We start from the raw sequence: 12,905 nt of genomic DNA, 5'->3' as shown, positions 1-12,905 counted from the left end.
TAAACTTTTAAACTTAAAAACTTAATTTTTTCTATTGATTATATGTGCTTTTTTACTTATTATTCATTGTTTTAGATTATCGAGTAGTACATGCATTGTATTGAAAAAATTATGTTTTTGTAGACGATGGCAGCGACGAAGAGAAATGCTGGCCTCACTTCCGCTGTGCCCCGGCAGTCTCTCAACGATGAGGAACTGGTGAGTCCTGTCAACCATTGAAAGCATGATTATCGCAAAATTTGTCTTGAGATTGTGAATTAATTATTAAGACACGACCTAACATCTTTGTGTATTATATTTTACATTACTGATTGCTATACAGAATTTTTAATTCAAAAGCCATCTCGTCCTAACTGATTTATGCATTTAAAAAATGGCGGTATCCATAGTAACACTTAGCATTTTCTCTGTAGTTTCTTACTGTTGTTTCTAAATAGCATCCTTATCTGCATAAAACAGCATTTTTTCTCATCATTGGCAGAATCATTACTTTTTAATTGAGGTTCATTTCATTCTCACAGAAAATCTTAAGCTGTGGTAACTACTAAGTCTAATTTAATTTTAATGAATTTCTCTATTAAACTTGTAAAATGGTGATTTTAAAAATACTTTCCAAGCTATCAAAAGTGGCGATAACTCATAATAGGGTGAATAAAACCAAAATTTACTTAGACGAAGCTTACTTAACTGCCAAAAAATGCATCTACACAAGGGAAGCCATAGGTCACCGATAGACAAAATCAAGATTACCGGTTTATTCACACCAAGACCTTTCAAAATGTCAAATAGAAAATCATCATTACTCAAGAGAACTACTTCGATTCAACCAGCTACCAAAAGTTCTTCAAGCCCTTCTGAGAATTATAATATTTGCAAATGAATATTTTACATAAAAAAACTTTACTTAAAATTATTACAGGGGAAAAAATTACGCTGAATTATTCACAAATATTATGGGATACTTTCTATACGTTGCATTACTTAGCTGAGGAATGTGTCATTTTATATTTTTAGCATAGAGAAATGGGACTGAAAAATAAGAGGTAACCACGATTCAGAATATTGCTGTTCTAATTCTTCAAAACGAATAAAGGCCTCCCTCCCCTCCTAAACATTCCGGGTGGTCTCATACTATTTAGCTATACCCTTTTTGTTATTTTCAGAAATATTCTATGCACTTATTTCATTTTCCGACATTATTTATTTATTTAAATAAGATGCGCCCCTACAGAAACTCCCAATCACTATTATTACGTGATTCAAATTGAATATCAACCAACGAATTGAATCATTAAATATTGAAAATTGTAAACATTAAACTTAAAAATATGCTACGATTTTAAACGATTTAGGTATAAAATCTTTAAAAACTTAAAAGGGCATATAAAAATGTCGAAGTCTTCAGAAAACTTATGAAAATTTATATGTAAAATAAAGGCCCGTTGTGGTTAAATTTAATTTAAAAATTCTCGATAAATTAAAGTAAATAAAATATTATTAAAAAAGAAATAAAATATATTATTAAAAAAGAAATAAAATATATTATTATAAAAGAAATAAAATATTAGTTTTGGCCACAGAAGCGAGATGAAAAAATAGCAGACTGATTTGGAATTTCAAACTAAAAATAATCAGTACTTTTTAATTCAGCGTCATTTCATCCTCACAGAGAATCTTCTGCTGTGAAACCATTAAGTCTAATTTAATTAATTATTTAGAATTTCAAACTAAAAATAATAAAGGTATAACGTTTTAAGGTGGCGATATATCCCGAGAATTGTTTGTTTCATAAAATGAATAACGAATTAATATAATTTCCCTTGCTGAATTAAAAAAATTAATTAAAGAATGAATCTTAAACAGTTACAGCATTGAAGATTTGAGTTTTTAATATTGAAATATAAAAGGTTTCAGCTTATTCATTAGAACAGCTTTTAAATTGTTGTGTACTTGAGAGTTCTAAGGAGCCTTGTGTAGGTTTTTGAAACTATGCCAGAAATTTGTTGTAAAAATTCAAGTTCTTTATCATAAATGAAACTAAAATCAATAATTAACCGGAACATAAAGTGCATATATCATTCAGAACTCATTTTCTTGTGTTTTCCTTCTCTTTAGAAAACCCACGTGTACAAGAAGACCCTTCAGGCCCTGATCTACCCCATTTCGAGCACCACTCCCCATAACTTCCAGCCATGGACGGCCACCTCCCCCACCTATTGCTACGAGTGCGAAGGACTCCTCTGGGGCATTGCCCGACAGGGGGTCCGCTGCACAGAGTGCGGTGTCAAGTGCCACGAAAAGTGCAAAGACCTGCTCAACGCCGATTGTCTGCAACGTGAGTGACTTCGCTTCCTAACTCTCTTTTCTTGAGAAGCACGGTGCCACAAAGCTGTGAAACCATTATTAATGTTTTTGATTCAGATAAACTGCAAATGGGTTTTTTTTCTTTCTAAAAATAGAATAAGATTGAAAAAAATCTGTTAAATTGTATCTGATTGTGTGATCTCCAATAACTTTACATATCTATTGTTGATTAATCCACTTCTTCTCACATTTTACATTATATTTTCTTTAATATTTCTTTGGAAAACTTGTGTCTGCCATTAACACATTCCACTCTTATCCGTGTCAATCAAAAATCGGCTACCATTTTTGACGTTTTACTATTATCTAATGTTATTAGATAACATAACCGTTATCTAATGCTGTCTTGTCCAATAAAGGAAATACTTGTGATTACAGGAAGGTTCTTTTGCAGGTGCCGCGGAGAAGAGTTCCAAGCATGGAGCCGACGACAAGGCGAATAACATCATCATGGCCATGAAAGAACGAATGAAGATTCGAGAGAGGGACAAACCAGAAATTTTTGAGCTTATTAGGTCCGTTACGATAATCTTAAACTTTTTTTTTATTTGAACAGTTATATTACTGGAAAATGTTATTTCGAAATTAACTTTTAAAACCAGAATTCAGGCAAAGTAACTAGACTATGCTTCCCTCCTTTTAAAAGACTTTTTCGATCGTCCAATAGTTGGTCATTTTTTGTTTATTTCATTAACAATAAATGCAGCAACAACGTATTGACTGATACAAATAAGACTGAGATGCTGAGATCGAATAAGACTGAAGACTGAGATCGAACTATAAACAGGATGATTATTGTTGCGAAGAATTAGTACCAAAAATTGAAGGTCAAAAATTTAATGCCCAACATTTTTACAAGTAATATAAAAAAAAAGAAATTCTGCAGTCGTCTGTAGCTCTTGTTAGGGAAAGTTTAATTCGCGGAAAACCATAAATTACCTTTTCTAGAACTTTTTGTGGTGGGAAATCGGCTTTCAGTGATTCTCTTGCAAATTGCATTTTAACTATTACATATTTACGTCTCATTAATCACGAGAGAGAACACTGAATTCTATCTTTTATGAAATGGGTTACGAAAGAAAAAATAGAGAAAAACTCATTTGTTTTAACTTATCAATAACATTTAATCTTGAGCTTAAACGAATTATTTCGTTTTCGCGTGAAAATTAGTAGGATATATTTCCAATAAGCGATTTTTTTACTTCTGCTGAAGGAGAAATATTAACGGTATCTATAGTTTACAACAAACCATCAATTTTTTAATTAAGATTACGGGGAATGTTTTAGTTTATAAACAGAAAATATAGAAACAACAATATTATAGTTCGTATTCCCAAAAGCGAATCTTGCAAAGAATGAAATTGAATTTTAAAAGGAATTTTAAGTGTAATCTCAGAAAGTTTTTTAACATTTTTTTTAAATAATTTTATTGAAGCAAATAGTTTCTATAATACTTCAAGGAAGGCGTAAGATTAAATTAAAAACGGAGAATTTGAATATTTCTTTATAGTAATATTGATTGCAGAAAAAAAATGTTGTATTATTATTATTTTATACTTGTTTCGCTCAATAACATTAATATAGTTTTCTATGAAATTGTATTTGATGGGCATTTTTCAGCGTTGTTGTGTATGTCTTACATAATCGATACTCAAATACCACGTGTTTTGTCAATTGAATAAAACCCTGTTAATTAATGATATTTAATTTTCGTAATCAAACATTTTGATGTCTCAAACTTTTAAAAAACATTTATTCTAACTAAACCAATAATGAAAAATTATGTATCTTGAATACTGGTACTGAGTACCATAATTAAATATTATAAAGAAAATTATTCTTAAAACGAAATTCTCGAATTTCTTAAATATCTTGTTGTTACTATTTGAAGCGAGAAACGTTATTTATATTTGCAACAAATTGTCACAAAATTTGCTTCAGAAAGCCAACGCAAAATTTATCAAATGAAAAGCGTGACTTTTATGTAATAAACGGAAAGGCAATACGAATTTAATGTGATAAATGTACATCTTGAAAATGAGATAGGTTTCTGAAACTTTAATTACTACTTGGATTACTAAAAGAAAATAGTAGGCTTCCTTAATACATTGTCTGCAATTTGCTCTTCCGAGAAACTTAGTTTGTTCGATAATTTTAACATTTATGTTTGTTAACTGTTTGAATAACCGGCAGTTTAATTTTCTAACGTAATCTAATAAAAAGGGATCAAATGACATTCGGATTGCAAGGTGATGACAGTAATGACAATATATATATATATATATATTTGCATAAAAATAAGCGATATTTGTTAGCTTCACCATTAATAAATTTATGAACATAAGAATTCGGATCAGATTTTTGGAAACTGAGAATTATCAACAGATTATCTTACACTCTTGGTGACAGCAGGTATTACAATCTAACAACATTTTCCATGTGACAACAGTGAACTTCTAATATGAGACCTCGCTCAAATGAAGGCGGACTTGTGGTTTTAACCGCGTTATTCCGGGAGATAAAACTGTGAGATTTCTTCAGTAAACATCTATGAACATCAGGGTATCTCTTTCACTAAGCGATTAGTGATAATATTGGAAACGCAATAAAAGTAATAACTTCGTATCATATATGCATTATATTCGTCAGTTGACTCCACTAGATGGCGTGCATTTAGCGCTATGCACATTCTACATTCGCTTCTAATAATACTTTGGACCGCCAAAAATGTAATCATTAAACAATGAATCTATTTGAAGCTAGAAACGTTTGGATAAGAAGCCACCCATGGCACGGCGTTACTTGTTTTTTGGATTCTATTTCGTCCCCGCCACTGGCTATTTTTATGACATTTGCAGCCGTAACATAGAAAGCTCAATATTCTGAAACGGGGAATGATGCCTTTAGAACGACCACATAGTCCTAATTCATTTGGGCACGGTTTACATATTTTATGGAATCAGTCGAACCTCTTCTTTCAAATGGTCATTATCACAAACATGAGCATCAGGTAAGTCGCATTTTGAATTTTAAAAAATATATGTGATTTTGGGAACCATCTCTGCCAGTCGCTGTGTATAATTTTATTGAACTTTGTATTTCATCCCCGCACTTTTTAGGGGCGTATTTTCTGTCGAATCCTCTGCCCACACGAACCATATGAAGGCCGTGAAACAGAGCGTCCTGGACGGCACCTCCAAATGGTCAGCCAAAATCGCCATCACCGGTAGGTCCCCACCCCCATCGCGGAATCCCCCCTCGGGCGTGCTCCCCTTGTCTCCAGATCACTAACGTCGCTTTAGCCTGTCTGTGTGCTCTCCCACCGTCTCTGTACATGTATATGCATAACGACGCGTTTGTGTATCGATGTTGTGTTTGTGAAAAAGGCATGTTTTCGTGTTGATGTTTTTCTGAAGGAAGGATTGCCATATGTCTGTTTCTACAGCTATGTATTCGGCAGTTGCACTTAATCGCAGTATATCTAAATACAATCATTACTTTCTCGTCTTTTTATTTATTTTCACCGGCACAAACCGACCGAAAAGGTTGTAAAGCGCAATGATTTACAAAATCATAAATTTTAACCTAAGTTTGAAAAAAAAATAATGAAATGAAATCCATAGCGAAACACAAATGAAGAAAACAATCCACATACGAGCTATGTTACTCCTAGAAATCGAAAATAAAGCCTCCACAGTCTGTAATTTCATTGTAAATTCATAATTAACTCTTGCTGCAGTTTTTGATTTTCAACAGTCCTAATTTTTAAGCATTTATAAATGAATTAAATCCCATTTTTCATATTTTTTAGGTTTATTAAATGAGTATCAGCCGCATATTTTCATTAGAAAATATCATGGCCAACATTGACATGACATGTTAATAATGAATTAAGTAAACTACAAATGGAATATTTGTTTTTATAAGAAAATAAACCTAACTATTTTGAATCATTAGTCCAAAATCTGTGATGCTCTTTCGAATTCCGCCAATTAAAATTTCAGTCACTTGATAGCCTGGTTTTATATTCCTGTTCAATAAAGAATGACTTTTATGCTCTTTCGAATTCCGCAAATTAAAATTTCAGTCACTTGATAGCCTGGTTTTATATTCCTCTTAAAAAAAAGAATGGAAAGTCTCAAAGCCATTCGGCTAATTTTTTTTTCTCGTGTTGTGTTAAGTTCGTTCATCGTGTCTGAAATTTTCTTCTCTCAATTGAAAATGGAAATCCTTATTGTTTTGATTACTGCTTGGCAGCAAATTAAATAAGAATAAAATATTTTAAATGAATTTTAATTGACTCAAAACTTGACACATGCCTTAGAATTGAAAATTGCATTGATATGTAACTTGGAAACGCGATAGAGTTTTCACCGGTTGTTAAGAAGAAGAATTGTTATCAAATTAAAAAAAAATCCTGCCATTGATGATGTATCTGAAATGCAGCAAGATGGTAGCCTCTATGAACGTATTAATTCGGGCATTTTCTCCTTGAATTAACATTTTGCCATCCTGAATGCAGCTGATTTCTATAAAAGGTAGAGTTTTCCCGCCAATTACCCTTTGAAATTCTCGTTCGATAGACCTTTTCATCGATGATTCAGCATTTGTCTATCAGGCGGAATTATCTATTTTAAATGAACCACTTTTAAATAGTTCATTCACATTCATTGAGGTGGATTTTCGTTTGTTTGCTGATTTCACAACGAGTGCATTTTCAAAATATTTATTTGCGTAAATGCATTCCTTTGCTGTGCGTGTCTACAGCAACATTTTGTTGAGTTGGTAGATTTTGTTCCGATTGGATAAACAAAATGAAGGTTAATTTCTTTCAAATCATGTTTATTAAAAGTATTGTTTAAGATAACACATGCTGCGGTTTCGATTTAAATTTATATGTATCTATCATAGGCACAGTACGAATTCTATATGCATTAAATGATAAAATTTTTATACGTAAATAAAATGTAACTAATTTAACTTAATGTGTTTAAAGTTTGAAAACTAATCGTTTTTGATATCCCTTTAGCAAAACTTTTAAAATCCAATAAAAATGAAAAATAAGTAGTTGTTTTCTATGATATTTGAAAAGTAAGTAAATTATTAAATTTGATGAGTAAATTATTTTTATAAATAATATAAATAACATATTCTGTAATTTGATTTTCAATAGACAATCGAATCTACTGAAAGAGGCTAACATCAATCAAAAATAAAATTGTGACTGAATCGTTATGAGAATAAGTGATAAAGCTAAATTTCATTTATTTTAAAATGTTTATATCCCCCCGACAACAGCTATATTTTAAAAACAATGAGATTGCAAGGTTAAATGATGCCTGGGGCGTCCATCTATATTGCGTTCTTGGATTAATACGTAATAAATGTATAATAACTTGTCCTTCAGATGTCCTTCAAAACAGACATACTTGGTAACAATACTTATTGGTGATATTTATTCGTTTGTTGTGAATAAACATAGCTATGATAAGCTGCGCCATAACTCACTTAAGGATTAAAAACATCACTCAGTGTCATTCCTAATATGGTTCAATTCTCTAATATCACTTTTTAAAAATAATCCACTTGTCAATTTTCTGTGAATGATGTGATCACAAAGCATGTAACCAAATTACATTATATTATGCACTCGGTTAAAATGTAATGCAGTTGTGAAAAGCGTGGGAGGAGAACTAATATGCAATTTATTAATTTATGAACAAAGTGCCTACGTCATTTCAAGCTAAATGCGGTAACTCTAAATGCAGCAGGTGAGTTGCTGCTCCCTCCTTGTAAGGGGAGGCAAACAGGTAGCTGTGGCAAACTGGTGATATGGCATTCCTTCCCTCCTTGTTCACTCTTGGTGTTCCGTGTTGTTTACAGGATGACCTTCGGCATTGATCCCGATACTCATATCGACGCTATGGAACAATGCGAAGATCAAATAATGGAGGGGACAAGCAAGTGGTCGGCAAAGATCGCCATCACAGGTACAGAACACAACTGTGCGGGGTTCTCTTCTCTTTTTTTCACTCTCTCTCCCTCTGCACTCACTTAACTTCTCCATTTTTTCCTTCTTCGCGCCTAGGAGAGAGAGAGGTGGTTGGTTTTGCTCGTCATTTTCTGCCAAAGAGCGAAGTGTCTCAATCGCACCGTTTTCTCAGTGTTTCTTGCATTTCAATGCTATAAAGATACAAAAAAAAGTCAGAAATGCATCGCATCGCACGAAAAATAATAATAGAAAACAAATAAATTTTTAAATTGCATTTCAGAGCTTTTTATCTTTAACATTTTATAAAGTACTTATGTAGTCATAAATATGCTACTTAGGTAAATTAATCTTAAATATACACATTTAATTACAACCCATTTAGAAAAAAGTTAATTACAGTTCCCAAGTGTGGATTCATTTTAGGGCCTCAAGTTTACTACTCAACGTCCATTTTCCTTCCAGTTGGGAGCTGACCATGCTCCTTAGTTATGTTCAAATGGCGAACAAGTTTTACTTTTCAGCCTGATTTCTTAGAAATGCAGAGCCTTGTCTTGGGAGTGGTCTTCATGACTTGAATGACTTATTTTTCATTCTTCAAAACTTCTTTCAAACTTCAAGAATGTACTGAAATCCAAGATCTCCAATAACTGCATTCTACGAAAATCATCATCATCTCAAAATTCTCCGTCGTCGGATCTCCCATCGCGCATTCACTGTCATTACACTTGTAAACAGTATATGACAGTAAACAGTATATGTGTATATATAAAAACAAAAATTGTAACTAAAGGATATTTGCTAACTGAAATTGATTATGTACATGGTAAATCACTCACTTTAGTGAAATTAAATATAATGTTAGGATTATCTGTAGATATGTATTTCTGAAATAGGGCCTCTGATAGCAATCGAGTAAAAGGAGCATATTCGCTTTGATCAGCAAAGTTATTTTATTGCATTGTCTACAATTACAAAAAAAAAATCTTAAACTTCCAAATTTGAAAATTAGGTATTTTACGAAAGCATCTGACTTCGACAAACTTGACCAGGCCAGAGTATATGAGGGATCTTTTGAGAAGAAAGAATCACATCCCCCGTTCCGAAGTTGAGACTGATTATGAAGGGACGATTTGTTTTACAGAAATATTCCAAGTGCATTTTAAATGTACACTATATCATTCAACTTTCTCTGAAAAAGGAGTATGAAGTTTTTCTAGCTCCTAAGTAAGGGTTACATTATATATTTTAATGGTTTAAACTCGGGTTTTGAACAAAAAATTATGGCAGATTAAACGAATGTTTGACGTAACGATAAATGAGCCACAAAACATTTAATAAATCTTAGATTAGTTCAATTGGAGGCCAAATGATTGAAAAAATATACTTATATTTGCCAAAGTAAACACTCCGTTAGAAGAGAAGCAAATAAAAGAATCCAAGAATTCCCTCCTCCTTTGAAGACAGAAAAACAGCTATTGTTGGAGATATGAACATACTGCTACAAACACCGTGGGTCCAAAGGGAGTGGACGAACAACCACTGTCTGGGCCACAGATCTTTTCTGTTTACAACTCAATGGCGAAAAAGACACAAAAATTATTCTCAAGATTAATTCTCATCTCTTTCCTGATAAAACATAAGGAATGGAATCGGTGAAACATGAAATACCGAAAAGCAGGCAGTGCGGAATGTCTCAGATAACAGCATTATTTATCATTCGGAGAGAAACTTTTTGTGACCTATTCACCAGAGAAAAAAAGGGAGAGTGAAGAAGAGACCATTACTAGAAAGCTTACTGACTGCAGTCTAAATCTGTTAAGACGGCATGGACTCTCATTTCTCTGATAAAATTTGGGGATGCCATCTCATTATTTCGAATTTTAAAATGAGTGAATATCTTTTATACTTGAAACGACTATTTGCTCTTTAGAGAGGATATTTATCTGTCATTATTGATATTGCACCAATAAAAATAATTTAAAAAATTATGCATTTCTATGCAAAAATTGGGCATTTCATTTTATTTATGTAATTTCTGTTGTTGTTGTTGTTTATGGCACTTGTCATAGACAAACCATAGTCAAGAAGTCAGCGATTTTAAGCCGAGTTTTTAAAGTCTCTTTTTTTCTTAGCGCCATCTAGTGCCAAGAATTCATCTTAGCTACTCATGCGTCACAGTCATTTTCATGGGGAGGACTGCATTCATACATTTCATTCACTCCTCCATAGATCGTAATTTAGACATGAATCAGAGAACGATCACCTCTGATCCTCTGGTGTTGTCTCGACTTGGAGGATTTTGTGGTTACGACAGATTTATACGTGCACCAGTTACCATGTATACGGAGAGTCTTCGGCTGGTGGGATGCGAACTCACAATTCAAACTCACAAATAACGCCCTACCAACCAGGCTATGCCGGTCCATGTAACTTCTTTCTTCCCGAGAAACAGGCAACTATAGAAACACCATAAATTATTTAATTTTTAAAACAGTTTTTTTTCATAAATTCTGCAACCTAATCTGTAGAAAGCGATTAAGGTTGAGACACTTCGCATTTGAGAAGGCGTTCTGAAAGGCGGCGTAGGTTAGTTCCATATTTTTTAGCGCTGTCTAGGGCATTCAGTGCTGCGTAGATCTAAAATAATGAATTTCTTTTCCTTTTAGTTTGAAGCAGATATAGGCATCATTACGTTACCTCTGGATAGGCGTAAATTTAGTTTGTAGTCAATAAAGTTGCAGTCATTAGAAAAATATAATTATTTAGATTCTGCATTTTATATCGTTTTGATGCTAAACTCCCAATAGCCTTTTTGATTCCTAATTTTAACAAAGATGATTTTGTTTAGCATTTTATATATAGTAAATAGATTCTTATTATAGTGATTCTGATCATTATTATTTGAAAAATTGTCATTTCGAACAACATCTCTAAATGCTAGAAGTTAAAAACTTTTCCATCCATTTTCCATCCATCCATTTTAAATCCATTTACCTGGAAAAATTTAAATAATGAAAGTACGTTTGTATTCCTTTAATAGAACTCAATAGTCAATGAATAAAATGAGAATAAAAATTGCAACTTTTAAAAAAACATTTCATTTTTTTTTTTAAATTTCATTCTATCTTTTTTTTAACTTTCTCTCAAATAATCCCACTCATTGACTTTCATTATTCTTCTAACATCTTTAAAAAGTTTCAAACTGAAATAATTTTTTTTAAATTTAATCTTTATAAAATTAGTTTTAAATAGTAAATTTTGATAAATTGAAATAGAAAAACGCTTAACTGCAAATCACTTTCTAAAAAAATTGGTTTCAGTGTATCACGTGCTCCGCTTAAATTAAAAAATAATTTTAAAGAAAATAGTAAAAGATGACAAAGCTGTTCTTAACACAGTATTTGACAATAATTTCGAGAATTTTTTTTTAATTATGGAGCACTAAATTTTTTAAATTTAGAAATGAGCGTAATATAAAACTTGTCAATTGTAATTGATTAAGACCACTACTAAAATAATGTCCAAAGTTATTTTAAACAATACTTGAATTTAATTTGAATAAGGCTGCGCATAATTAAATTATACAGAATTAAATACCTTTTAAAATATTGAAAAGATTTTCGGGGCTTCTTAAAGTTGCGGGGGTGGGTAAGTGTAAGAAATCTTGCTTTCAAAAGTCATTTTGATGAAATATTAATCTTTTATGGGAGTTTCAAAATTAAAAAAAAAAAAAGGTTCTTTATTGGTATTGTCTCTTTCTGTATTAAGAGTCACTGTAAGAAGAATCATTTCTGTTGTTATTTCATGATGAAAATGCAGAGGAAATTGGCAGGTAATTATTCATGATAGAAATACGATACACTTTCCAAGATTTTAGCATAATTTAATTTAATATAAACTTTTCAAGTTATATCTTATGATCATTGACATCATGGAAGTAAAATAAATTTCTAATTCTGAATAATTACATATTTAGTTTCCTTTTATAGTGCCATATACTTTTGGCCTAAACAAGAATCAACTATGCCGAAAATGAATTGTTTCTCATTTTCCTTAATTATTTACGGAAGGAGAACACTGCACTTTTTCTGCATATCTAGAAAGAAAATTCCAAATTTTCTGCACAGTTTGATGAAACGAAATTGCTATATATTTAAGATTTTTATTTATTTGCAGATTCGATATATTTGATTATGATTCAATCACGCATTTACGAAGGCCGCATATTATTTTTCATTCTTCAAAAACTCGTCTCTTGCACTTGATCAATTTGCACCCTTTCAGATCTCTTGATTTCCTTTCTTTTTTTGTATAAAATAGATTGATACGTGTTGTAACTGAAAATGAAGATACATAAATGGATTTAATGCAAAAGAACTGGACATTTAATACTATATTTTCTTCGAACTCATTTCATTCAAATAAATGTTTTCTTAAATTAATATAATTATTCTTTAAATTATAATAACGTAAAGTTAGTATTAGCAGTTTAAATTTTGATAAATTTCATTAGTTCAATGTAAGCTAGAATAAAAACTTTTATAATAAA

At 31.7% G+C, this 12,905-nt stretch overlaps 1 protein-coding gene across 5 annotated transcripts in view; it reads left to right on the top strand.

Annotated features, from left to right (window-relative positions):
• Nucleotides 1-12,905, top strand: part of LOC129972515 (protein unc-13 homolog B-like) — a 496,213-nt gene that overhangs the window by 421,356 nt on the left and 61,952 nt on the right. For 4 of the 5 annotated variants that reach the window (XM_056086676.1, XM_056086675.1, XM_056086674.1 and 1 more), the window contains 4 exons: nt 124-198; nt 2,116-2,335; nt 2,759-2,879; nt 8,248-8,354. In XM_056086676.1, the coding sequence (XP_055942651.1) occupies nt 124-198; nt 2,116-2,335; nt 2,759-2,879; nt 8,248-8,354 (523 nt within the window). Of the gene's footprint in view, nt 1-123; nt 199-2,115; nt 2,336-2,758; nt 2,880-5,483; nt 5,591-8,247; nt 8,355-12,905 lie in introns of all 5 variants that reach the window. The other variant, XM_056086672.1, reaches the window with a different exon arrangement.

Source organism: Argiope bruennichi, chromosome 6 (genome assembly GCF_947563725.1).
Source record: "Argiope bruennichi chromosome 6, qqArgBrue1.1, whole genome shotgun sequence".
Lineage (NCBI taxonomy): Eukaryota > Metazoa > Arthropoda > Arachnida > Araneae > Araneidae > Argiope > Argiope bruennichi.
This window is presented reverse-complemented; position numbering and strand designations above follow the sequence as displayed.